The 27,661-nt window shown below is 42.4% G+C and overlaps 1 protein-coding gene across 2 annotated transcripts in view; it reads right to left on the reverse strand.

Annotated features, from left to right (window-relative positions):
* Positions 1–27,661, reverse strand: part of LOC124034000 (far upstream element-binding protein 3-like) — a 76,864-nt gene that overhangs the window by 22,901 nt on the left and 26,302 nt on the right. Inside the window, exons 8-12 of one of the 2 annotated variants that reach the window (XR_006838493.1) lie at positions 6,500–6,598; positions 6,140–6,244; positions 5,921–6,023; positions 5,610–5,710; positions 4,649–4,793 (exon numbers count right to left, since the gene is read on the reverse strand). Coding sequence is in view for 1 of the 2 variants with exons in the window: in XM_046346599.1 (XP_046202555.1) it covers positions 4,649–4,790; positions 5,610–5,710; positions 5,921–6,023; positions 6,140–6,244; positions 6,500–6,598 (550 nt within the window). In the remaining variant the exon portion in view is untranslated. The remainder of the gene's footprint in view (positions 1–4,648; positions 4,794–5,609; positions 5,711–5,920; positions 6,024–6,139; positions 6,245–6,499; positions 6,599–27,661) is intronic. The other variant, XM_046346599.1, reaches the window with a different exon arrangement.

The raw sequence follows: 27,661 nt of genomic DNA on the forward strand, positions 1-27,661 counted from the left end.
AAGGGAATGTCTGACAGCTTGAAAGACGTTTTGGACACTAGTGAAAACGGTTAAACGTTATATTTCCAAAAATGAAAATAGTGCTAGGGGGCACTATTTTCATTTTTGGAAAAATAACTCTCCCAAAGCAAACGGGCTATTTCTCAGGACCAGATGCTAGAATATGCATATAATTGACAGCTTAGGATAGAAAACACTAAAGTTTCCAAAACTGTAAAAATATTGTCTGCGAGTAAAACAGAACTGATATTGCAGGCGAAAGCCTGAGAAAAATCCAATCAGGAAGTGACTCTTATTTTGAAACCGTTGTGTTCCTATGCTTCCCGATTGGCCATTAAAAGGGATATCAACCAGATTCTTTTTTCTATGTATTCCCTAAGGTGTCTACAGCATTTTGACGTAGTTTCACGCCTTTACGTTGAAGAATGAGCGTAAACGACGGTGGATTTCTCAACACAAAGTGACCAACAAAAGGAGGTATTTTGGGTATAAAAATAATCTTTATGGAACAAAAGGAACATTTGCTGTCTAACTGGGAGTCTCGTCAGTGAAAACATCCGAAGATCATCAAAGGTAAATGGTTCATTTGATTGCTTTTCTGATTTTCGTGACCAAGCTTCCTGCTGCTAGCTGGACATAATGCTATGCTAGGCTATCGATAAACTTACACAAACGCTTGTCTTGCATTGGCTGTAAAGCATAATTTCAAAATCTGAGATGACAGGGTGATTAACAAAAGGCTAAGCTGTGTTCAATTTGTAAGTCGCTCTGGATAAGAGCGTCTGCTAAATGACTTAAATGTAAATGTGTTCCAATATATTTCACTTGTGATTTTCATGAATAGGAAGATTTTCTAGGAAGATTTATGTCCGTTGCGTTATGCTAATTAGTGTCAGATGATGACAACGGTCCCGTTCACGGGATGGGGTATCACTACAGGTTAAAGATACCATACTTCAGACAAGTTAAACACACCAGGCAGAAGGCTACAAAGGTTAAAGGGCAATCTATAGTACAGGGACAGAGCAAACACCTCACCATTTTTCCTATAAACAGTCAAGGGATAGGGGTGGAGAAATGCAACCACTCACAGACAGTCATGGCCACAGACCGACCATCCATTTGACCAAAAATAAAAAGTTTACATTGCTTAAAAAAAAGAAGAATCAGTTTATATAGGCGTGAACAAAATGTCAAAAATAAAAAATAACTGGGAAAAACAAGCTCACATCTTAGTCCCTGACTTGGCAAGGTGAACAAGGCATCCATCCGCAGGTCACAATCAATAAGCACATCAACCTTAATGCCCCCCCCCCCCATCTCACATACAGACTTATTTTGGTTTTAATAGGAATGCCATCAGAGGATGGACTGTTTAAAGTAAGACCGGAATGGAGCCCAAGCCTCATTAAACAGTTTGGGGTTCCCACATGAATTGATTTTTTTCTTGTTTCAGAGAGCACAACACATCTCTCACCCAATATTTATAAGATGGGGGAGCTGCCATCTTCCAGTTCTGTAGTATTAGCCGGCTAGCTAAAAGAGTTGTATAAGCAACAGTGTCTTGACTGGATTCTTGACAGGGGGGTACCTATGGGCAGTACTCCAAAAAGGGCTGTAAGGGGAGACGACTCTATAACAGTGTCATATACATATATCAGAGACTCATTTAAATATGAATTCCCAGAAACCTGACAGTTTATGATAGCCCCAAAACATATGCAACAGTGTGGCTGGTTCCATTTTACATCTGACACAGGTAGGATCAAAATCAGGGAATATTCTTCCAAGTTTGGCCCCAGACCAGTGGATACGGTGAACCACCCTGAATTGAATGAGGCTGTGTCTAGTGCTAAAAGACGACGAATGCACCCTGTGCAGCACAGATTCACAGGTGTCTTCACCAAGTTCCTCCCCAAATCCTTTTCCCATCGAGTCTTTGAAGGCACCAAAGAAGGATTCTGTAAGTCATGAATGATTGCATATACATCTGAAATTGCGCCCCTAGGAAGCTTGTTCAGCTCCAAGATGCTCTCTATAGCTGTATTCGCAGGCCTATGGGGAAATTCAGGTGTGTTAGCTCTGACAAAGTTCCTAGTCTGGAGATAGCGGAAAAAGTGGGATTGGAGCAAGTTGAACTTTTCCTTTAGCTGAGCAAGAGGCAAATGTATCATCAAAGAATAATTGGGCTAGTCAGGAGAGGCCTAGTTAGTGCCAGATGCCAAAAGCCCCATCATTCAAAGATGGAGGAAATAAAATGTTCTGATTGATTGGGCCTGATAGAGAAAAGCCTCGGAGGCTAAAGGCTAAACGGAACTGATTCCAAATTTTAAGAGACTGCTTTACAATTGGGTTGACACACCTTTTGCCTAGGGACACTGGGAGAGACGAGCACAACACAGAAGAAAGTGCAGCAGGGCCTTGGTGGCCCCTGCCTGGTGGCCTGTAGGACCTTGCCTGGTGGCCGGTAGGACCTTGCCTGGTGGCCCTTGGATAGTGTTGATAAGAAGACAGAGCATAGCTTTATTATAGACAGACTTCTCCCCATCTTAGCTACTACTGCATCAATATGTTTTGACCATGACTGTTTACAATCTAGGGTTACACGGAGCAGTTTAGTCATCGCAATTTGCTAAATTTACACATGATTTATTACAAGATTCAGTTGAGGTTTAGGGTTTAGTGAGTGTTTTGTTCCAAATACATACAATGCTTATAGTTTTAGAAATATTTAGGGCTAACTTATTCCTTGTCACCCACTCTGAAACTAACTGTAGCTCTTTGTTGAGTGTTGCAGTAATTTCAGTCGCTGTAGTAGCTGACGTGTATAGTGTTGAGTCATCCGCATACATAGACACTGGCTTTACTCAAAGTAAGTGGCATGTGGTTCGTAAATAAAAAGTGAAAAAGCAAGAGGCCAACAGGTACAAAAACACTTCCAACATTTACAACATCAGGCTAAATGAGTAGAAAACACGTGGTAAAGGCAATCCATATATTTCTACAATGGTTCAATACAATTAAGTGAATTTCGGACATTTCAGTGTTCTGAACGACATATAGTGCATTCGGAAAGTATTCAGACCCCTTGACTTAATATAACATTAATTAAATAAAACATTTTCCTCATCAATCTACACACAATACCCCATAATGACAAAGCAAAAACAAGATTGTAGATTTTTTTTATTTAAACAAACACCTCATTTACATAAATATTCAGACCCTTTGCTATGAGACCTGAAATTGATGTCAGGTGCATCCTGTTTCCACTGATCATCCTAGAGATGTTTCTACAACTTGGAGTCCACCTGTGGTAAATTAAATTGATTGGACATGACATGATTTGGAAAGGCACCTGTCTATATAAGGTCCCACAGTTGACAGTGCATGTCAGAGAAACAATCGGCTTGAGTGGTCAAAGGAATTGTCCGTAGAGCTCCGGGACAGGATTGTGGCGAGGCACAGATCTGGGGAAATGGTACCAAAACATTTCTGCAGCATTCAAGGTCCCCAAGAACACAGTGGCCTCCATCATTCTTAAATGGAAGAAGTTTGGAACCACAAAGATTACTCCTTAGACCTGGCTGCCCAGCCAAACTGAGCAATCAGGGGAGAAGGGCCTTGGTCAGAGAGCTGGCCCCGATGTTCACTCTGACAGAGCTCTAGAGTTCCTCTGTGGAGACGGGAGAACCTTCCAGAAGGACAACCATCTCTGCAGCACTCCACTAATCAGGCCTTTATGGTGTGGCCGGACAGAAACGACTCCTCAGTAAAAAGCACATGACAGCCCGCTTGGAGTTTACCAAAAGGCACCTAAAGACTATCAGACCATGAGAAACAAGATTCTCTGGTCTGATGAAACGAATATTGAACTTCTTGGCCTGAATGCCAAACGTCACGTCAGGAAGAAACTTGGCACCATCCCTAGGGTGAAACAATGGTGGTGAGAGAATTACAGTATGCTGTGGGCATGTTTTTCAGCGGCAGGGACTGGGAGACTAGTCAGGATAGAGGGAAAGGTGAACGGAGAAAAGTACAGAGAGATCCTTGATGAAAACCTGCTCCAGAGCGCTCAGGACCTCAGACTGGGGCTAAGGTTCCCCTTCCAACAGAACAACGACCCTAAGCACACAGCCAAGACAACGCAGGAGTGGCTTCGGGACAGGTCTCAATGTCTGAGTGGCCCAGCCAAAGCCCAGACTTGAACCCAATCCAAAATCTCTGGAGACCTGAAAATAGCTGTGCAGCGACGCTCCTTATCCAATCTGACAGAGCTTGGATCGGCAGAGAATGGGAGAAACTCCCCAAATACACGTGTCAACTTGTAACGTCATACCCAAGAAGACTCGAGGCAGTAATCTCTGCTAAAGGTGCTTCAACAAAGTACTGAGTAAAGGGTCTGAATAATTATGTAAATGTCATATTTTAGTTTGAAAAAATCTGTTTTTGCATTGTCATTATGGGATATTGTGTGTAGATTGATGAAGAAAAAAAACAATTTAATCAATTTTAGAGTAAGGCTGTAATTTAACAAAATGTGGAAAAAGTCAAGGGGTCTGAATACTTTCCGAATGCACTGTACACTTGTGTTTGTAGCTCTGAGGTTCTACACTGCTTTGCGCACTGAGGGACTGAGTTGCCTTACCTTTGCCGATCACCAGACCACACTTGTCTGCAAGTATCGTGTAGGTGACCTCCTGCAGTCCCCCTGGTGAGCCCATGACCCAGTCCCCGCGGCCTCGTCCCCTTCCTCTTGGTCCTCCAGAGCTTCCAAAGCCATCACGTTCCTGCTCCAATCACATGTAAGATAATGACGTTATTATTCCCATGGGGAAATTTTGTTTGTGGCATACATTAAAACAAATCATCAAGCATAGACAAATCAAGACAATTACAGACAATAAATACAATGAGAATAGAGTGCAGCGATGCATAACGATCCAACATTAAATTAAAACTTTTTACATACAGCAACGAGACACTCACCAGCTAGTACAGATATACCCTGGGTGCTTAACCCAAGCATGGAGTGACATTTATTGACAATGTCCTTCTGATAAGACATTTCAAACAATATATTAAAATACATGCCATGCAATATCTTATCAACCCTGATATCGTCTGTGCCTGCACTGCAAAGTCAACCAAAGGTATGACATATCTGTAAACTGTATTTGACTAGGAGTTGCAGATCATATCTGCATATCTAAATGGTAATTCTCTTGTAATGGCCACCTGAGCAATACACGCCAGGAGACTCCAGCAACATAGGCCAAGTCCCAAATGACATCCTATTCCATACGTAGTGCACTATTTTTGACCAGAGCAGTATGCAGGAAATAGGATGCCATTGGGACGCAGGCATGGGTCAAGAGGCAGCTTGGTTGGAAATAAATTGACTGGGAAATAAGAATCATAAGTGGTATGTGTGCTTGCTTGGCACATGAGTTTTGTGTTCTGTGCCGAGTGTGTATGTGTGTTTGCTTGATGTTATGTGTTTTTGTGTGCACTCTACTTGTCCATAATGTGTGTGTTCTGTGCAATGTGTTCCTTGCTCTGAGTGTTTACTTGCAAGCTATTAATTCGTTCTTTCTTTGTGTGTGTACCTGTGCTGTTTGGGTGAGCTCGTTGATGAGTTGGACAGCGTGCTGACACCTGTCTGGTTGTCCCATCACTTGGGCGATGCGCTCTGGGCTGATGCCATCATCTGTTGGTGGGAGGGAGTAGGGTCAACACTAAGCTAACAGTGGTGACTGACAGCAGATACAGCCACACACCAACACACAGAAAGTCGCCTTTCCACATATATAATTGGTCATGGTACGATAAGAGACATGGCATACCCCAATATAATTCCAACTCTACCTTTGTTCATATGACACATCTGACATATGTTAAAAGAAATACACGCACACACCTGGTTTGAATTGGATCCTCACTCCGGAATCTCCCTGGATCTTCTTGATCATCTCACCACTCCTGCCGATGACAATCCCCACTGCAAACCTGGGTACAGCCACCTGAAGGGAGGGATTGGCCTGAAGCATGTGAGCTCAAACATCAAGGGTGTGTTCAAAACGGCACCATAGTCATTGGTTGTGACATTCACTGGACGTCCTGTACATTGCATTCTTACATCCAAAGTACTTCCACCCAATCTTGACGCAAAGTCGTTTCGGCCACTGTGCAAGTCTTCCTGGTATTTGTTGCGGATGATCTCTATCACCAATTCCCGCGCTTGCTGTAAAGGGGAGAAGAAAATGGGATTCACGTGACGGTACATCCCAGAGGTGACTGAGATGGAATAACGGGATCTTCAAAGATGCAAAATGACCTGTATCACAAATCAGAAAAAGTCTAAATAATTGTCAACAGAAAGCCTCACTGGAATGTAGAGGAGGGTCTGTATTGGATTGAAAAGTGAGGATTTCTGCAAATAATTATGCGTGCACCGTGGCTGTCGACTGAAGCCGCACCCCACCCACTCTTCACTCACATGGACCTTGTAGGGATCCCCAGTGATTCTCAGGGGTTTGTCCACCCCGGTGGGCATGGGGCCGTCCTGGATCATCATCATCTTCACTCCTAGTCTCTCCTAAGAAAGATTACACACAGTGAATGAATGTGTTGTGCAAGTTGTTTCCCTCTCAGTCAGCTGAACACATCGCTTAGTTCATAGAACTGTGGTTATACGCGTAACCATCCTGGGACAAACAGAGCAGTTTCAGTGTAGAATCTTGCCATTGTATCTAGCTTTGATCATTTGGAGCTATTATCTATTATGACCCCAATGCCAGTCCATGTCTTCCGTTTCCATCTATGACACTTGCAAGCAGTGCAGGGCTTGTTAGAAGGGAGTGTCACAAATCCACACAGAATGACTGGGGAAAATCAATTGATTTTTTAAAGAACATGACATCATACACAAAGATTGCTTGATCCCTGATGTTTTCCTAAAACTTTCCAATAACCTTCTGACGCATTTTTATAATTTCAAAGCATACTTCCTTCAGACAGAAATTTGGCATTACCTGATTTGATATAGCTTTGTGTTATTTTATCACTTTTATTGAGATAATGGCGAAAAGGCCAGCTTTAAAAAAAAAGATAGATAATTGAAGAGCTTGATGGTCCATGTTAATACAATCTTAAAACAAATCTACATGTTTTACAGGGCAGTAAATATCTTACAGAAAACACTTTTTAAAATATAGTTCAAATGGCATCTCTTGTAGGTACAACATTTTCAATTATAACAATAAGCTTTGCAAGTTGAAAAAGGTTAGCCTGGATCCCGGACTATAGGTTCCTGCTTTTAGATCTGCCTGACTGAATGAATCAAACCTCTTATTCTTAGGGAAGCCAATATGAACCTGAGAAATATTGCTTTGATAGCCCAATTGTCATCTCAAAAAACATGTTTCCATGAAATATCCACTTTCAATGAATTAGGCCTACTGTCCACAATTAAGTGTATAACTAACATGGTTAGTTTTTAAAGGAGAATGTGATATCATGTATGAATCAACTTGCTTTTGTAACCTCCCCAACTCACCTTCTCCGATGGGTATGGCGACTCGCACCCAGTGAGGTAGTTTCACAAAAGTGGTTGCCTTAGAAATATTAGTGACTACCACTGACGCAGAGAGACACTAAGTAGGGAGAGTATGGAGAAACAAATCCTGTGCTAACAAGCCTCGTGAGCTTTGTGGTAATCCATACGAGGGAGATAACGAAAATGGTGAACATGGTACAAGGAACTGCCAAAATAAAGGAAACAGCAACAAGTGTCTTAATAGGGTGTTGGGCCACCATAAACCGCCAGAACAGCTTCAATGCGCCTTGGCATAGATTCTATAAGTGTCTGGAACTCTATTGGAGGGATGCGACACCATTTTTCCATGAGAAATTCCATAGTTTTGTTGGTAAAGGAAAACACTCTCAGGTGTCACTCCAGAATCTCCCATAAGTGTTCAACTGGGTTGAGATCTGGTGACAGAGACGGCCGTGGCATATGGTTGACATCGTTTTCATGCTCATCAAACCATTCAGTGACCACTCTGTGGATGGGGGCATTATGTTGGAAGAGACCACTCACATCAGAATATAAATGATTCACCATAGGTTGCAGGTGATCACTCAGAATGGCTATGTATTTATTGGCGATTACCTTTCCCTCTAAGGAGTTGAGTGGACCTAAACCATGCCAGGAAAATGCACCTGTCATGATGTTGCCCTCTTTGGGTACAGCAAGCCCCATCCCCCGCTCTCTGTCTCATACACTCAGGCTGCTGCGACCTCAGGTCATAAATTCCTGGAGCAGATCATCTCCTCATGGCCACAGTATAGAGTGTTTTCACAGAGAGAAAAGAGGAATTTCTTCCACCTCACAAAACTTGAGGTCCGAACAACATTTATGTTCTGGAGAAGGTATCACAGATCGGTGAAGAATCCAGCTACGAACTGGTCCGTTTGGTACAATTTTGTGAAACTCATGGGAGACAATACGGCCAAATGACCATAACACTGTTTATATAATAGCCTCAGTTATGAGGCTTGCATCTAATTGCTGTACAGGATGAATGAGGAATGATTAAACTATTTGTGAAATTATGGGATGCTATGTAATGATGTAATGTGAGAGAATCGTATTTCTGTTAAAAGTTTCACTTAAGTCACTGTCAAGCCCCCATGAACACAGTTATGACCTGGCGTCATGAGACAGCCTTTTTCTGCTCTCCCGAATAAAACCCCCACCTTGAGAATTTCTCAGCAGACCATGATTCTCTAAATTACGAGAGGACAAAAGGTTGCAGACTAGCTTACCTTGATAACGAGAGGGCCAAGGTTTGAGACCAGACTGCTGAATCTTTTAACCATCCCACGTGATTAAACTCTTAAGACTATCGATACCGACAGAATAAGAATAAGTCTTTGATATTAATTACTAGTCTGCAGCTAGGAATTCGGTATCATTGAACACAAAGACCGACAACCGCCGAAACATCTATCTATAATGACATGAATAAATGTCACTCTGAGCTATCCATTTTAACCGCGACAGAGAGAGGGCGGACAAACTCTTCAACAGAAACAAACTTTTCAACAGAGATCCCGACGACACACTGAGCGTAAATATTAGAGGTCGACCGATTAATCGGAATGGCATAACACTCGGAAATCGGTATTTTTGGACACAAATTTTGGACACCTTTATTTAAACACCAATGCCTTTCTTAAATTCAATACACAGAAGTATATATTTCTAAACCTGCATATTTAGCTAAAAGAAATCCAGGTTAGCAGGCAATATTAACCAGGTGAAATTGTGTCTCTTCTCTAGCGTTCATTGCACGCAGAGTCAAGGTATATACAACAGTTTGGGCAGCCTGGCTCATTGCGAACTAATTTGCCAGAATTTTACATAACATTCAAGGTTGTACAATGTAACAGCAATATTTAGACTTAGGGATGCCACCCGTTAGATAAAATACCGAACGGTTCCGTATTTCACTGAAAGAATAAACGTTTTATTTTCGAAATGATCGTTTCCGGATTCGACCATATTAATGACCAAAGGCTCGTATTTCTGTGTGTTATTATATTATAATTAAGTCTATGATTTGATATAGCAGTCTGACTGAGCGGTGGTAGGCAGCAGCACACTCATAAGCATTCATTCAAATGAGACTAACGTGAGGTAAAAATAAAGAATAAGTAATTAATTAGAAGACTAATTGATCAGATATTAAAATATCTGAAAAGTTATATTAGGAAAATTATAACTTTGTAATCTGAATATTTTCCTTGGTGCCCCGAATTCCTAGTTAATTACATTTGCCTGATTAGTTCAACACGAAATGCTAATTACAAAGCATCTTTGATAAAAACTATAAGTCTTCAGTTAATGATAGTGAAGACACGACACACGCAGGGGTTAAAGCAACAACAACAAAAATCCCATGACTGAAATTTAAATCCATCTCAGATCGATTGTCTGGGGCCAAGTTAACCTGTTAGTCCTATAGGGGCAGTATTTCATTTTTGGATAAAAAGACGTGCCCGTTTTTAGCGCAATATTTTGTCACGAAAAGATGCTCGACTATGCTTGGAATTGATAGTTTTGGAAAGAAGACACTGACGTTTCCAGAACTGCAAAGATTTTCACTGTGAGTGCCATAGAACAAAAGCTACAGGCAAAACCAAGATGTTTGAGCAACCAGGAAATCAACATGATTTCTGACGGCACGTTTTCCATAATCGCCTTATATGGCTGTGAATGCGACAAATTGGTGCGCAAAAGTCACCTACCAGTATTTTTCCATCCGAATCTGAGAACAATGCAGGCTTCCAGGAACGGCATTTCAATGAAGAGATATATGACAAAACACCTTGAGGATTGATTCAAACAACGTTTTCCATGTTTCAGTCGATATTATGGAGTTAATTCGGAAAAAAGTTCGACGTGTAGGTGACTGAATTTTCGGTTAGTTTCGGTAGCCAAATGCATAGTAACAAAACGGAACGTTGTGTCCTACACAAGCATCTTTCAGGAAAAACTGGACATCTGTTATGTAACTGAGAGTCTCCTCATTGAAACATCTGAAGTTCTTCAAAGGTAAATTATTTTATTTGATCCCTTTGCTGGTTTTTGTGAATATGTTGCGTGCTAAATGCTAACGCTAAATGCTAAGCTAGCTATCACCACTCTTACACAAATTATTGATTTTCTCTGGTTCTAAAGCATATTTTGAAAATCTGCGACGACAGGATTGTTAAGAAAAGGATAAGCTTGAGAGCAGGCATATTTATTTCATTTCATTTGCAATTTTTAGAAATCGCTAACGTTGCGTTATGGTAATGAGCTTGAGGCTATGATTACGCGACCGCATGCGGTGTGGGTCGGCCTAAGAGGTTAACCTCCTTTTCATGTAAGAAAATCATGACTACCATGCTTTTAGGGAAAGAGGATAATTTTGTACATGTATTAAACCTGTGAGTTTGACCAATTCCAGGTCCCTTGCTTGGGGGTCCTCCCAGGGATAATTTTTATGTTGAAGGACTGAGAAGCTCAGTCCTGGTGTCTTATTTATTTATATTATTTTTCAAACAATAATCATACATAAACACAATAATTAGACAAACACATATTTCTAACATCACACCTGCTCAGACCCACGTTCCCACCGCAACCATACAAATAAAATCGTATTTCTCACATGCGCCGAATACAACAGGTGTTGTTACTTACAAGCCCATAACCAACAATGAAGTTAAGAAAATATTAACTAAACAATAAAATAACAAAGAGGCTATATACAGGAGGTACCGGTACTCAGTCAATGTGCAGGGGTACAGGTTAGTTGAGGTATGTCTCACAACCACACTCATCCTTCATCCCCTGGAACATTCCATTGTTTGTAGCACTATGCCATATGGCCTTAAACCGAACTGTTAAATGTATATGTGTGCTACGGAGATAAATCTGATTCATCCACTGGCATAGTGATGGAGGATAATTTGATTTCCAGCTTTGAGTACAGAAAAGTATGGTCCACCCCATTGGGTATCTCACCACACCCCCATATGCCAAGTCTTAAAATATGCTGATTGTAAAGTTTAATTGTAATCGGTCTTTGTAAAACTTCTGACAGCCAACTTTCTATGTCTGCCCATGACTTTTGGACTTTATAGCACTCCCAGAAGGCATGAATTATTGAGACCGTGCTAGTTTTACACTTAGGATATGACACTGCCATTGTGCTGTAGAATTTGTGAATTTTGTTTCTTGTATACATTAGTTTATACTGGGTTCAGCATACATTTTCGTTAACTCTAATTTTGTTCGTTATGTTCCAACACTCCATCTTGTGCCTATATCAGTATATTTTAAGTCTTGTTTCCAATAGTTAAACGTTTTTCTAGAGATTGTCAGTTGGATAGGATTTCTGCAAGGTTTGTATATATTGCCTATCATATATGTATCAAATAGGGTTCCATCAACATTGCTCTGATGTCCAAAAGATTTCAGGTGGAAATGTTTATATATATATATAACTTTTAAGTTGCATGTATTGGAAAATGTCTACCTTGGTCAGTCAAAAATTGCTTTTGAAATCTGTGATGGAAATAATTTAATTTCCTATTACTAAGTTATTTAGGGTTTTTATGAAACAAGGATTGTTTCATAGGGTTGTGTTTCTAGGGAATAATATTGGTTCTTGTAGAATACGTTTAATTTTCTTCCATAACGTTATAGCGTTATTAACTATGAAGTTGTTAATGTTCTGTGTGTGCTGGTAACTCACCAGCATTACCACTTTCCCAAATTGGATCCTTTGTTCTTACCCCCCAGGGCAATCAAACTTATCCCAGAGGCTGCTCCAAGATGCTGCTGGCGGAGAAGAGGTATTCGGAGTGGACTTCTAGTCTGACTCAGGAGGTGTGCACACCATCCACCGCTTCAGAGTATATTACTTGCTAATTTTCCGTCTCTGGACAATAAAGTAGACGAGCTCAGGGCGAGGATCTCCGTCCAGAGAGACATCAGGGACTGTAACATACTGTGTTTCATAGAATCATGGCTCACTTGGGATATACAGTCGCCTCCATACAGCCAGGTGGGTTCTCAGTACATCGTGCAGACAGGAAAAAAGAAATCTCCAGGAAGAAGAAAGGCTGATAACATACAGAAACTCAAGTTCTTCTGTTCACCCAATCTAGAATACCTCAATCAAATGCCGACCGTATTACCTCCCAAGAAAATTATCTTCGGTTAGTCACAGCCGTGTATATTCTCGCCCAAACCGATACTACGACGGCCCTCAAGGAACTACACTGGACTTTTTGCAAACTGGAAACCACATATCCTGAGGCTGCATTTATTGTAGCTGGAGATTTAACAAAGCAAATTTGATTAAAACACTACTGACGTTCTGTCAACACATTGACAGTAGTAAAAATTGCGACTCCATTTTGCTCCTTCCCTCCTATAGGCAAAAACTCAAACAGGAAGTACCGTGCTAAAGTCTTTTCAACGCTGGTTCAATCCATGCTTTAAGATTGTTTTGATCATGCGGACTGGGATATGTTCCGGGTAGCCTATGAGAATAACATTGGCGTTCCCACTGTGACTATTAAAACCTACCCAAACCAGAAACCGTGGAAATATGACAGCATTCACACAAAACTGAAAGGGTGAACCACCACATTTAACCATGGCAAGGTGACTGGGAATATGGTGAAGTACAAAATAGTGTAGTTGTTCCCTCCGTAAGGCATTCAAACAGGAAAAATGCCAGCAAAGAAAGTGGAGTTGCAATTCAACGGCTCAGACACTGTATGGTCTACAGACAATCACGGATTAATAAGGGAAAACCAGTCACGGACACTGACGTCTTACTACTGGACAAGCTAAACACCTTCGCCCACTTTGAGGATAGCACAGTACAACCGACGTGGCCGACGTGTGAGTAAGACATTTACGCGCGTTAACCCTCGCAAGTCTGCCGGCACAGACTGCATCCCTAGCCGCATCCTCAGAGCATGAGCAGACCAGCTGGCTGGAGTGTTTATGGACATATTCAATCTCTCCCTGTCCCGGTCTGTTGTCCTCACTTGCTTCATGATGTCCAACATTGTTCCTGTACCCAAGAAAGCAAAGGCAACTGAACTAAAGTACTTTTCTACCGCTTTTGATACGGTAGAGTATTCCATTCTTGTGGGCCGGCTAAGGAGTATTGGTGTCTCTAAGGGGTCTTTGGCCTGGTTTGCTAACTACACCTCTCAAAGAATGCAGTGTATAAAGTCAGAACATCTGCTGTCACGAAAGTTTCGATCCTAGGCCCCACGCTATTCTCAATTTACATCAACAACATAGCTCAGGCAGTAGAATGCTCTCTCACCCATTTATATGCAGATGACACAGTCGTACACTCAGCTGGCCCCTCCCCGGATTTTGTGCTAAACACTCTACAACAAAGCGTTCTTAGTGTCCAACAAGCTTTTCTCTGCCCTTAACCTTGTTCTGAACCCCTCAAAAATAAAGGTCATGTGGTTTAGAGCTTGAGGTAGTCACCTCATACAAGTACTTGGGAGTATGGCTAGATGGTACACTGTCCTTCTCTCAGCACATATCAAAGCTGCAGGCTAAAGCTAAATCTAGACTTGGTTTCCTCTATTGTAATCGCTCCTCTTTCACCCCAGCTGCCAAACTAACCCTGATTCAGATGACCATCCTACTCATGCTAGATTATGGAGATGTAATTTATAGATCGGCAGGTAAGGTTGCTCTAAGCGGCTAGATGTTCTATACCATTCGGACATCAGATTTGCCACCAATGCTCCTTATAGAACACATCACTGCACTCTATACTCCTCTGTAAACTGGTCATCTCTGTACACCGGTCGCAAGACCCACTGGTTGATGCTTATTTATAAAACCCTCTTAGGCCTCACTCCCCCTTTCTGAGATATCTACAACAGCCCTCATCCAACACCCGTTCTGCCAAACACGTTCTGTTAAAGGTCCCCAAAGCACACACATCCCTGGGTCGCACGTCTTTTCAGTTCGCTGCAGCTAGCGACTGGAACGAGCTGCAACAAAACACTCAAACTGGACAGCTTTATCTCAATCTCTTAATTCAAAGACTCAATCATGGACACACTGACAGTTCTGGCTATGTTGCGTCATGTATTGTTGTTTTCTACCTTCTTGCCCTTTGTGCTGTTATCTGTGTTGACTAATGTGTGTACCATGTTGTTGTCATGTGTTGCTACCATGCTGCTACCACGCTGTGTTGTCATGTGTTGCTGGCTTGCTATGTTGTTGTCTTAGGTCTCTCTTTATGTAGTGTTGTTTCTCATCGTGATGTCTGTTTTGTCCTATATTATTATTTTTACCCCAGCCCCCATCCCCACTGGAGGCCTTTTGGTAGGATGTCATTATAAATGAGAATTTGTTCTTAACTTACTTGCCTAGTTAAATAAAGTTGAAATAAAAATAAAATGACTATCACCCCGTAGCACTCACTTGTGACTTCCTGATGTGCCACTCCCAGGTGGTGAAGGTAGGAAACAACACCTCCAGTTCGCTGATCCTCAACACAGGGGGCCCACCAGGGTGCGTGCTCATCCCCCTCCTGTACTTCCTGTTCACCAATGACACCGTGGCCACGCATGCCTCCTTCAACGTCAACAAAACAAAGGAGATGATCGTGGACTTCAGGAAACAGCAGAGGGAGCACGCCCCTATCCACATCGGACTGCAGTGGAGAAGGTGGAAAGCTTAAAGTTCCTTGGTGTACACATCACTGACAATCTGAAACGGTCCACCCACACAGACGGGAGGCTGAAGAAATTTGGCTTGGCCCCTAAGACCATCACAAACTTTTACAGATGCACAATTGAGCGCATCCTATCGGGCTGTATCACCGCATGGCAACTGCATCGCCCGCAACCGCAGAGCTCTCCAGAGGGTGGTGCGGTCTGCCCAATGCATCATTGTGGGCACACTGCTTGACCTCCAGGACACCTACAACACCCGATGGATGTCACAGGAAGGCCACAAAGATCATCAAGGATAACAACCACCTGAGCCACTGCCTGTTCACCCCACTATCATCCAGCAGGCGATGTCATTACAGGTGCATCAAAGCTGGGACAGAGGGACTGAAAAACAGCTTCTGTCTCAAGGCCATCAGAATGTTAAAAAGCCATCACTAGCAAAATTATTCAGCCCCCTTAAGTTAATACTTTGTAGCGCCACCTTTTGCTGCGATTACAGCTGTAAGTCGCTTGGGGTATGTCTCTATCAGTTTTGCACATCGAGAGACTGACATTTTTTCCCATTCCTCCTTGCAAAACAGCTCGAGCTCAGTGAGGTTGGATGGAGAGCATTTGTGAACAGCAGTTTTCAGTTCTTTCCACAGATTCTCGATTGGATTCAGGTCTGGACTTTTGACTTGGCCATTCTAACACCTGGATATGTTTATTTTTGAACCATTCCATTGTAGATTTTGCTTTATGTTTTGGATCATTGTCTTGTTGGAAGACAAATCTCCGTCCCAGTCTCAGGTCTTTTGCAGACTCCAGGTTTTCTTCCAGAATGGTCCTGTATTTGGCTCCATCCATCTTCCCATCAATTTTAACCATCTTCCCTGTCCCTGCTGAAGAAAAGCAGGCCCAAACCATGATGCTGCCACCACCATGTTTGACAGTGGGGATGGTGTGTTCAGGGTGTTGCTTTTACGCAAAACATAACGTTTTGCATTGTTGCCAAAAAGTTCAATTTTGGTTTCATCTGACCAGAGCACCTTCTTCCACATGTTTGGTGTGTCTCCCAGGGGGCTTGTGGCAAACTTTAAACAACACTTTTTATGGATATCTTTAAGAAATGGCTTTCTTCTTGCCACTCTTCCATAAAGGCCAGATTTGTGCAATATACGACTGATTGTTGTCCTATGGACAGAGTCTCCCACCTCAGCTGTAGATCTCTGCAGTTCATCCAGAGTGATCATAGGCCTCTTGGCTGCATCTCTGATCAGTCTTCTCCTTGTATGAGCTGAAAGTTTAGAGGGACGGCCAGGTCTTGGTAGATTTGCAGTGGTCTGATACTCCTTCCATTTCAATATTATCACTTGCACAGTGCTCCTTGGGATGTTTAAAGCTTGGGAAATCTTTTTGTATCCAAATCCGGCTTTAAACTTCTTCACAACAGTATCTCGGACCTGCCTGGTGTGTTCCTTGTTCTTCAGGATGCTCTCTGCGCTTTTAACGGACCTCTGAGACTATCACAGTACAGGTGCATTTATACGGAGACTTGATTACACACAGGTGGATTGTATTTATCATCATTAGTCATTTAGGTCAACATTGTATCATTCAGAGATCCTCACTGAACATCTGGAGAGAGTTTGCTGCACTGAAAGTAAAGGGGCTGAATAATTTTGCACGCCCAATTTTTCAGTTTTTGATTTGTTAAAAAAGTTTGAAATATCCAATAAATGTCATTCCACTTCATGATTGTGTCCCACTTGTTGTTGATTCTTTACAAAAATATACAGTTTTATATCTTTATGTTTGAAGCCTGAAATGTGGCAAAAGGTCGCAAAGTTCAAGGGGGCCGAATACTTTCGCAAGGCACTGTATGTATTGTTTGTCATCATAAGTGTTAGATATTTTTTGTGGTCCATGAGATATTATTTTTCCTAATGCCATTATTTCATTTTTTCCCCATGTAAATTTTATATCCTGAGATTTTAGAGTTCTGAAAGTTTTAATAATAATAATAATAATAAATGTCATTTAGCAGACGCTTTTATCCAAAGCGACTTACAGTCATGTGTGCATACATTCTACGTATGGGTGGTCCCGGGGATCGAACCCACTACCCTGGCGTTACAAGCGCCATGCTCTACCAACTGAGCTACAGAAGGACCGTTTTCAAAATTAGTCAGGTATATCAGGAGATCGTCGGCAAATAAATGTAGTTTATATTCATGTTTACCAATAAATACTGTTAATACCTGTTATGTTTGGGTTCTGTCTCAGTTCAATTGCCAAAGCAAACATGAGGGGGGAGAGAAGACATCCCTGTCTTGTGCACCTTTCTAAACCAAATTCATCAGATAAATGTACTTTTGGTTTATATTTTTGCTTCTGGATATTTATATAATATTTTTATGAAACATATTGTTTCAGCTGAAAAGTTGAAGGTTTCCAAAGTTTTGAATAGAAAAAAGGCCATTCAAGATGGTTGAAAGCAGTGTTACGAGTCTGTTCTTGAGACGACAGAGTGTCTCGGTCTCGTCTCGGTGTCAGATACATTTGTACTCGGTCGACTCTATTTTCTTCGAGACCAGCCGAGATCAGTAAAAAACTAAATTATCAATTTCCATTCAGTCAGAGAAAAAAGACACTTTGCCAGGCCAAATATACACTCCTTTCTTGAAACATTAATATCTTAAGTCTTCATATCTACACTGAACAAAAATACAAACTCAACATGTAAATGTTTGTCCCATGTTATATGAGCTGAAAAAAACATGCCAGAAATGTTCCATAAGCACAAAAAGCTTATTTCTCTCAAATGTTGTGCACACATTTGTTTACATCCCTACTAGTGAGTATTTCTCCAGGAATGCCGGCAAGAGCAGTTGCCAGACAATTGAATGTCAATTTCTCTACCATAAGCTGCCTCTAACGTCGTCTTAGAAAATGTGGCAGTATGTCCAACTGGCCTCACAACAGCTTGCGTCGTGTGAGCGACCGGATTGCTGATGTCAACAATGTGAACAGAGTGCCCCGTGGTGGCATTGGGATTACGTTATGGACAGGCATAAGCTACAGACAACAAACAAATTAGCATTTTATTGATGTCCATTTGAATGCACAGAGAGACAATGACAAGATACTGAGGCCCATTTTCATGCCATTCATCCGCCGCCATCATCTCATGTTTCAGCATGATAATGCACAGCCCCATGTCGCAAGGATCTGTACACAAATCCTCAATGCTGAAAATGTCCCAGTTCTTACATGGTCTGCATACTCACGAGACATGTCACCCATTGAGCATGTTTGGGATGCTCTGAAATGACAAGTATGACAGCGTGTTCCAGTTCCCGCCAATATCCAGCAACTTCGCACAGCCATTGAACAGGAGTGGGACAACATTCCACAGAGTGGAAAAAAATAGTAGACCACAAGTCTGGTTCATCCTTGGGAGCAATTTCCAAACGCCTGAAGATACCACTTCCATCTGTACAAAAAAATAGAACACAAGTATAAACACCATGGGACCATGCAGCCGTCATACCGCTCAGGAAGGAGATGTGTTCGGTCTAATAGAGATGAAAGTACTTTGGTGCGAAATGTGCAAATCAATCCCAGAACAACAGCAAAGGACCTTGTAAAGATGCTGGAGAAAACAGGTACAAAAGTATCTATATCCACAGTAAAACGAGTCCAATATCGACATAACCTGAAAGGCCGCTCAGCAAGGAAGAAGCCACTGCTCCAAAACCGCCATAAGAAAGCCATACTACGGTTTGCAACTGCACACGGGGACAAAGATCATACTTTTTGGAGAAATGTCATCTGGTCTGATGAAACAAAAATAGAACTGTTTGGCCATAATGACCATCGTTAGGTTTGGAGGAAAAAGGGGGAGGCCTGCAAGCTGAAGAACACCATCCCAACCGTGAAGCACAGGGGTGGCAGCATCATGTTGTGGGGAAACTTTGCTGCAGGAGGGACTGGTGCACTTCACAAAATAGATGGCATCATGAGGTAAGAAAATTATGTGAATATATTGAAGCAACATCTCAAGATATGAGTCAGGAAGTTAAAGCTTAAGTCGCAAATGGGTCTTCCAAATGGACAATGACCCCAAGCATACTTCCAAAGTTGTGGCAAAATGGCTTAAGAACAACAAAGTCAAGGTATTGGAGTGGCCATCACAAAGCCCTATAACCTCAATCCAATAGAAAATATGTGTGCGAGGGAGGAGTCACGAGGAATGGGCCAGAATTCACCCAACTTATTGTGGGAAACTTGAGGAACGCTACCCGACATGTTTGACCCAAGTTAAACAATTTAAAGGCAATGCTACCAAATACTAATTGAGTGTATGTAAAACTTCTGACCCACTGGGAATATGATGAAAGAAATAAAAGCTGACATAAACCCCTCTACTATTATTCTGACATTTCACATTCTTAAAATAATGTGGTAAACCTAACTGACCTCAGACAGGGAATTTTTCATGGATTAAATGTGAGTAATTGTACAAAACTGAGTTTAAATGTATATGGCTAAGGTGTATGTAAACTTCCGAATTCAACTGTATATATTGTATCTTCGTCTATGTCGCTCTGACACCATTCCTTAGATTTGTGTGCATTGGGTAAATGTTGTGAAATTGTTTGATATTACTGCACTGTCGAAGCTATAAACACAAGCATTTTGCTACACCTGTAAAAACATATGCTAAACACGTGAATGTTACCAATAACATTTTATTTTAAAGTACAGCGCAAATAAGCAACTTGAAACGACAGTTCAACATTACTTTCTGAAAATTTCGAGAACATTTAAAGTTTCTTGAAATGCAGGTGCAAAAGCATCAAGCGCTATGATGAAACTGGCTCTCATGAGGACCGCCACAGGAAAAGAAGAGGAAGAGTTAACTCTGCTGCAGAGGATAAGTTCATTAGAGTTTACCAACCTCAGAAATTTCACAGAGTTCAAGAAACAGACACATCTCAACAGCACCTGTTCAGAGGAGACTGCGTGAATCAGGCCTTCATGGGTCGAACTGCTGCAAAGAAACCACTACTGAAGGACACCAGTCATAAGAAGAGACGTGCTTGGGCCATGAAACACAAGCAATGGACATTAGACCAGTGGAAATCTGTTCTTTGGTCTGATGAGTCCAAATTTGACATTTTTGGTTACAACCACCGTGTCTTTGTGAGACGCAATATAGGTGAAAGGATGATCTCCGCATGTGTGGTTCCCACCGTGAAAATTGATGTTGGGGTGCTTTGCTGGTGTCAGTGACAAATTTAAGGCATACTTAACGAGCATGGCTACCACAGTGATATGCCATCCCATCTGGTTGGCGCTTAGTGAGACTATCATTTGTTTTTCAACAGGACAATGACCCAACACATCTCCAAGCTGTGTAAGGGCTATTTGACCAAGGAGGAGAGTGATGGAGTGCTGCATCAGATGACCTGGCCTCCACAATCACCCAACCTCAAACCCAGATGGTTTGGGATGAATTGGACTGCAGAGTGAAGGAAAAGCAGCCAACAAGTGCTCACCATATGTGGGAACTCTTTCAAGACTATTGGAAAAGCATTCCAGGTGAAGCTGGTTGAGAGAATGCCAAGAGTGTGCAAAGCTACCATCAAAGCAAAGTGTGGCTACTTTGAATGATTTAAAAATCTAAAATACATTGATTTGTTTAACACTTTTTTGGTTAGGACATGATTCCATGTGGGTTATTTCATAGGTTTGATGTTTTCACAATTATTCTACAATGTAGAAAATAGTATAAAGAAAGAAAAACCCTTAAATGAGTAGGTGTGTCCAAGGTGTAGGAACTGTATGTGTAATGTTAAAGCTGATCTACCCCCTTTGGGATAAAATATTTAATTTGGCCTTTCCAGTTCCTTTTTTGTCATTTAGCAGATGCTCTTGTCCAGAGCAACTTACAGTTAGTACACTTATATTAAGATAGCTAGGTGGGACAACTGCATATCACAGGAAGAGAAAGTACATTTTTCCTCAATGACGTAGCTATCAGTACAGTCAGAGCTATAAGTGTGGGGGGAGGGGGGGTGTCAAGTGCAAGTGCTGGTGAAGGGGAGCATAATTTAAGATACTGTTTGCAGAGGTAGGGTTTTAGATGTTTAGGATAGGGAGGATACTCTGCTGTCCTAGCATCAAGGGGAAGCTAGTTCCACCATTGGGGTGCCAGGAGAGAGAAAAGCTTAGACTGTGCTGAGCAGGAGCTGCCCTCCCATAAGGGTTGGATGGCCAAGAGACCTGAGGTGGCAGAACGGAGTGCCCGGGTTGGGGAATAGGGTTTGAGCATAGCCTGAAGATAGGGACGGGCAGTTCCTCTTGCTGTTCTTTAGGTAAGCACCGTGGTCTTGTAGCGGATGCAAGCTTCGACTGGAAGCCAGTGGAGTGTGCGGAGGAGAGGGGTGACATGAGAGAACTTGGCAAGGTTGAAAATTAGGCGGGCTGCAGTGTTCTGGATAAGTTGCAGGGGTTTGATGGCACAAGCGGGGAGCCCAGTCAACAGCGAGTTGGAGTAATCTAGCCAGGTGAGGACAAGTGCCTGGATTAGGACCTGCAACGCTTCCTGTATGATGTAGGGTCGTACTCTACGGATGTTGAAGAGCATGAACCTGCAGGAGTGGGTCACTGCTTTGATGTTTGTAGAAAACGATAGGGTGTTTGTCCAGGGTCACACCAAGGTTATTTTTTACTCTGGGAGAATGACACAATTGTGATGGAAATAGTCTTTGAGCGTGCAGGCCTTCCCCGGGAGGAAGAGCAGTTCCGTCTTGTCAAGCTTGAGGTTGAGGTGGTGGGCCGACATCCAAGCTGAGATATCTGCCAGGCATGCAGAGATTGTGTCGCCACCTGGTTGTCAGAAGGGGGGGGGTAGTAGTTGAGTGTCATCTGCATAGCAATGAAAGACCATGTGAGTATATGACAGAGCCGAGTGACTTGGAGAATAGAGGAGAACCGAGCACTGGGGGCGAGAGTACGTGGTGCAGAGACACGTCACCTGCAACCTACCTGCCAGGTAGGTTGCAATTCAAGAGTGTTCAGAGCCTGAGATGCCCAGCCCTGAGAGGGTGGAGAGGAGGATTTGATGGTTCACGGTGTCGAAGGCAGCGGATAGATCTAGAAGGATGAGAACAGAGAGAGAGTCAGCTTTGGCAGTGCAGAGAGCCTCTGGGACACAGAGGAGAGCAGTCTCAGGTGAGGGTCAAGAAGATCGTTCTGAGAGAGATAATGAGAAAGTTGGTGTTGGTTTCTTGAGGAGGGGAGGAACTTTGGACATTTTGAAGTCAAGAGGGGACAGAGCCAGTGGTCAGGGATGAGTTGATGAGGGAAGTGAGAAGGTCTCCAGAGATGGTCTTGAGAAAAGGGAGGAGGGGATGTGGTCAAGTGGGTAAGTTGTCAGGCGGCTACACCTCGGAATGTCATCTGGAGAAAGAGGTGAAGGTGTATTTTTGATCTGTGTGAGTGAATTTGTCAAGCTTTTTTCCAAAGTGGTTGACAAAGTCGTCCACAAAGAGGGGGGGGCGGATTAAGGAGGGAGGAGAAGGTGTAAAATCCTTTCCTAGGGTTTGAGGCAGAAGCTTGACATTTAGAGTGGTGGAAAGGGGCTTTCGTAGCAGATACAGAGGAAGAGAATGTAAAGAGGGGGAGTGAAAGGATGATAGGTCCTCCGGAAGTTTAGTTTTCATTCACTTTCGCTCAGTGGCCAGCAGCCCTGTTCTGTAAGCTCGCAATAAGTCACTCAGCCACGGAGCAGGACGGAAGGGCCAAGCCAGGCCGGGAAGAAAGGGGACAGTGCGAGTCATAGGATGCGGAGGAGGAGAGTAGGGTCGAAGAGGCAGAATCAGGAAACAGGAGGGAGAAGGATTTGGCAGAAAGGAGAGATGATAGGATAGAAGAGGAGAGACTGGTGGGAGAGAAAGAGTGAAGATTGCAACGGCGCATGACCATCTGGGTAGGGGGTGAGTGGTTTGTGTTGGATAAAAGAGAGACAGAAAAGGAAACAAAGTAGTGATCAGAGAGCTGGGGGGGGTTGCCACAAGATTAGTAGGAAAGCAGTCTCTAGCAAAGATGAGGTCAAGAGAGGCAAGGACGGGAAAGAGAGTTGGAAAGAAATTAATCAAAGGCAGACGTCAGGAGGTTGATATCGCCAGGTACGAGGAGCGGTGAGCCAACGTCAGGAAATTAGGTTATCAAGGTGTAAAGCTCATTGAGGAACTCTCCAAGGGCACTTGGTGGGCGATAAATCGCAATAATGTTAAGCTTGAATGGACAAGTAACCGTATGGAATTCATATGAGGAGATGGACAGGTGAGAGGGAGAAAAGAGAAAATCTTCGCTTCGGAGAAATGAGTAGACCTGTGCCCCGACGACCAGATGCTCTCAGACTACGAGAGAAAACATGGTCAGATGAAGAAAGAGCAGCTGGAGTAGCAGTGTTCTCTGGGGTGATCCATGTCTCCGTCAGGGCAAAAAGTCAAGGGCCTAAATGGCAGTATAGGCTGAGATGAACTCCGCGTTCTTGACCGCAGATCGGCAGTTCCAAACGCTGCCAGAGACCCGGAATTCCAAATGGGTTGCACACGCAGGATACACTAAATTAGAAGGTTTGCAACCAAGGGGTGGAGAGCGTCTGTAAAGTCTACAGGGAGAGGTGTAAACAGGTATAGAAAACACACACATGGTTGACTAAGCTACAAAAGAGCAAAATGAAATAATCCGTAATTAACTATGTAAGATACTCAAGTGAGGGACTGGTGTGGAGCATTCCTCTGTTCCCTTCCACGAACACCTCGGCAGAACAGTCTTTGTTTCAGCGACAATGACCACAACGCCATGACCGCCACTTATACAGCTCCCGCTGAGAACCAAGGAGAGACTGAAGAACTAACTAATTGCTAATTCCCTGGGAGAGGTAGAGAGCACACCGCCCTGTACTAACTGCGGATTGTCTGGGAGACGTGAAACCGCTCCCACTCCAATACAGCCACTGAATACCAAAACAAGTCACAAATTGCACTGTCCCTTGATCCTGGTTGATGTGTAAAAACCTATCTGCCAATTGTGAGCAGTCAGCAGTTCCCACACCAAGTAGGCCAATGGGAAAACAGGCATCACTTAAAGTAGATGGCCCAAGCTAGCAAAAATACAGTACTAGACCAAAGAAGATAAAAATGATACTTATCACTCCTGGAGGAGATATCAGGAGTGCTCTAGCTATAGCCCATAGAAACACATTGAATAACACATTCGTAAATGGAAGAGAAAAATACAATCAAAAAATAAATCATAAGCAATAAGGTTTTGAAGTGTATGTCCTTCACACTATCTAGGAGAATATTTTTGTTTTTTGAAAACATATTTTACCCCTTATTTTTGTTAGCACAAGACGAGTCCCGTGACACTAATGGGAGACTTAGAGATGAGAGTCTCCCCATTCCACAATGGGGTCATATATTACACCGAACAAAAATAAACACAATGTGTTATTAAGTGTTGGTCCCATGTTTCCTGACCTGAAATAAAAGATCCCAGAAATTTGTCATATGCACAAACAGCTTATTTCTCTCAAATTTGTGTATTGGTATTGCTTTTAATCTTTTTAAATGAATTTATCTTATTAACATTTTGTTCTAGCTAGCTATTTGTGTAGGTAGCTATCAAGTAAACACAATGATAATATGCAGTATAGTACATACACTTCTCGCTGCCAAATGGTTGTATATACTGTAAATGAGTATTGGAACAAAAAATGTAGATATTATTCTATTGTCCTGCTTACGGGAGGATTTTGTGGGATTCCTTCCATTTGAGGGAGAAGATGAGACCCTGATGGAGAGGCTGCTGACTGAGGTGACAAAGAAGTGGGGTTTAAATAGAGTCTAGTGAACGGGAGACAGTGTGCCCACTGGATTTCCTAATGCAACATATCTCCTCTCTGCCTCAGCCAACTGACTTAAAACTGATTTTTTTTGTTTGTTGAAAATAGGTAGCAGAATTATGACCGAAAAAATAAAAGAAATTAGAAGAGGTAATCAGAAAACCAAGACAGCTAGTCCGGGAAAGATTTCAGGAAATATTCACAAGCATGTGTCTAGCTTAAACTGACGGGTTTGACAGGGATTTTTTTGATTATGTTACTTAGATTGACGCACGGGTGTATCAATAAACACAATCTTGTCATTAATAGCGTTGTTGCTCCTAATTAAAGCATTTGTATCCTTATCTTTAAAAATTATAACCTGAACGAAACTGTCTTTCAAAGATAATTTGTAAAAATACAAAAACTTCACAGATCTTCATTGTAAAGTGTTTAAACACTCTTTCCCATGCTTGTTCAATGAACCATAAACATTTATTGAACATGCACCTGTGGAACGGTCGTTAAGACACTGAGAGGTTACAGACGGTAGGCAATTAAGGTCACAGTTATGAAAACTTGGGACACTAAGAGACCATTCTACTGACTCTGAAAAACACTAGAAGAAAGATGCCCAGGGTCCCTGCCATCTGCGTGAACGTGCCTTAGGCATGTCGCAAGGAGGCATGAGGACTGCAGATGTAGCAAGGGCAATAAATCGCAATGTCCGTACTGTGAGACGCCTAAGACAGCGCTACAGGGAGACAGGACGGACAGCTGATCGTCCTCGCAGTGGCAGACCACCTGTAACAACACCTGCACAGGATCGGTACATCTGAACGTCACACCTGCGGGACAGGTACAGGCTGGCAACAACTGCCAGAGTTACACCAGGAATGCACAATCCCTCCATCAGTGCTCACACTGTCCGCAAAAAGGCTGAGAGTGGCTGGACTGAGGGCTTGTAGGCCTGTTGTAAGGCAGGTCCTCACCAGACATCACCGGAAACAACGTCACCTATGGGCACAAACCACCGTCGCTGGACCAGACAGGACTGGCAAGTTCTCTTCACTGACGAGTCGCAGTTTTGTCTCACCAGGGGTGATGGTCGGATTTGCGTTGATCGTTGAAATAATGAACGTTACACCGAGGCCTGTACTCCGGAGCGGGATCGATTTGGAAGTGAAGGTTCTGTCATGGGCTGGGGCGGTGTGTCACAGCACCATCGGACTGAGCTTATCGGACCCCCCTTTGTTCAGGGACACATTATTCCATTTCTGTTAGTCACATGTCTGTGGAACTTGTTCAGTTTATGTCTCAGGTCTTGAATCTTATGTTCATAGAAATATTTACACGTTAAGTATACTGAAAATAAACGCAGTTGACAGTGATAGGACGTTTCTTTTTTTGCTGAGTTTAACTGGTTTGGCGAGTGTTCGTTTTGTGAGATGTTTACCAGCTTTATTTTCTATTAAATCGTATGCTTTACTGGAGTTTAACCTGTAGTTGTTGGCTCTCTTCAAAAGTAAAACATATTATTCCTGCTTAAGTTCAGGAATTGTATTTTCTTCTTTTCCTTATAAATATTTCTTATGGGTTCTTTCTAAAAAAAGGTTTGTCTTCTCTGTCTACATTTGCAACGGTAAAGGTTTATTTCAAATCACTTACGTATTTCATAAATTTCAGGGTCTTGAAAATGTGCCTGTTCATTCTCCATATTCTGTCACTAACTGTCATTTGTAGTTGGGAAAAGTAATATCCAGGTGTCCTGTAAATTATTTGTATGTAGATATGACATTTTTCCACCTCTTTGGAGGCTCCTTAAAATGTGCCTTTTGAATTGCTATGTCTGTCTATCTTGTCAAATATGTGATTTAAGTCACCTGCTAAAAAAAATAGTTCATGTTGTGCTTTTCGTTCAAAAACAAGGAAATGTCTTAGTGACCCCAAACTTTTGAAAGGTAGTGTATATCTAAAGAAAACAGATTTGCCCCTAGGGGGATATGCAATGAAATAATGTGTATTTCACCCCATGTAAGGTACATTACAAAATTAAAAAGCAACCCTCTCGGTCTGGGGGCTGGGATATAAGGGAAGAAAATGTGTATTATTTATCAGGATGCCTACACCTCTGCTGTTACTATAGTAGGTAGCAGCATAGGCTTCTCCAATGCAGCTCCTCTGTAAATGTTTTTTTTTATGCAACTCTTGCAGGAAAACCACATCTGCTGACAATTCCATGTAATAATAAGATGAGAGTCATAGTATGAATACATAATTATTATATAGTCGGCCAAAAGTTGCCATGCAAATGAATTGGATCCCCCAAAAATATTTCCACTGCATTTCAGCCCTGCCACAAAAGGACCAGCTGACATGTCAGTGATTCTCTCGTTAACACAGGTGAGTGTTGATGAGGACAAGGTTGGAGATCACTCTGTCATGCTGATCAAATAAAAGACTAGAAGCTTCAAAATGAGGGGGGTGCTT

The sequence above is a fragment of the Oncorhynchus gorbuscha genome, linkage group LG04 (assembly GCF_021184085.1).
Source record: "Oncorhynchus gorbuscha isolate QuinsamMale2020 ecotype Even-year linkage group LG04, OgorEven_v1.0, whole genome shotgun sequence".
Taxonomy (NCBI): Eukaryota; Metazoa; Chordata; class Actinopteri; order Salmoniformes; family Salmonidae; genus Oncorhynchus; species Oncorhynchus gorbuscha.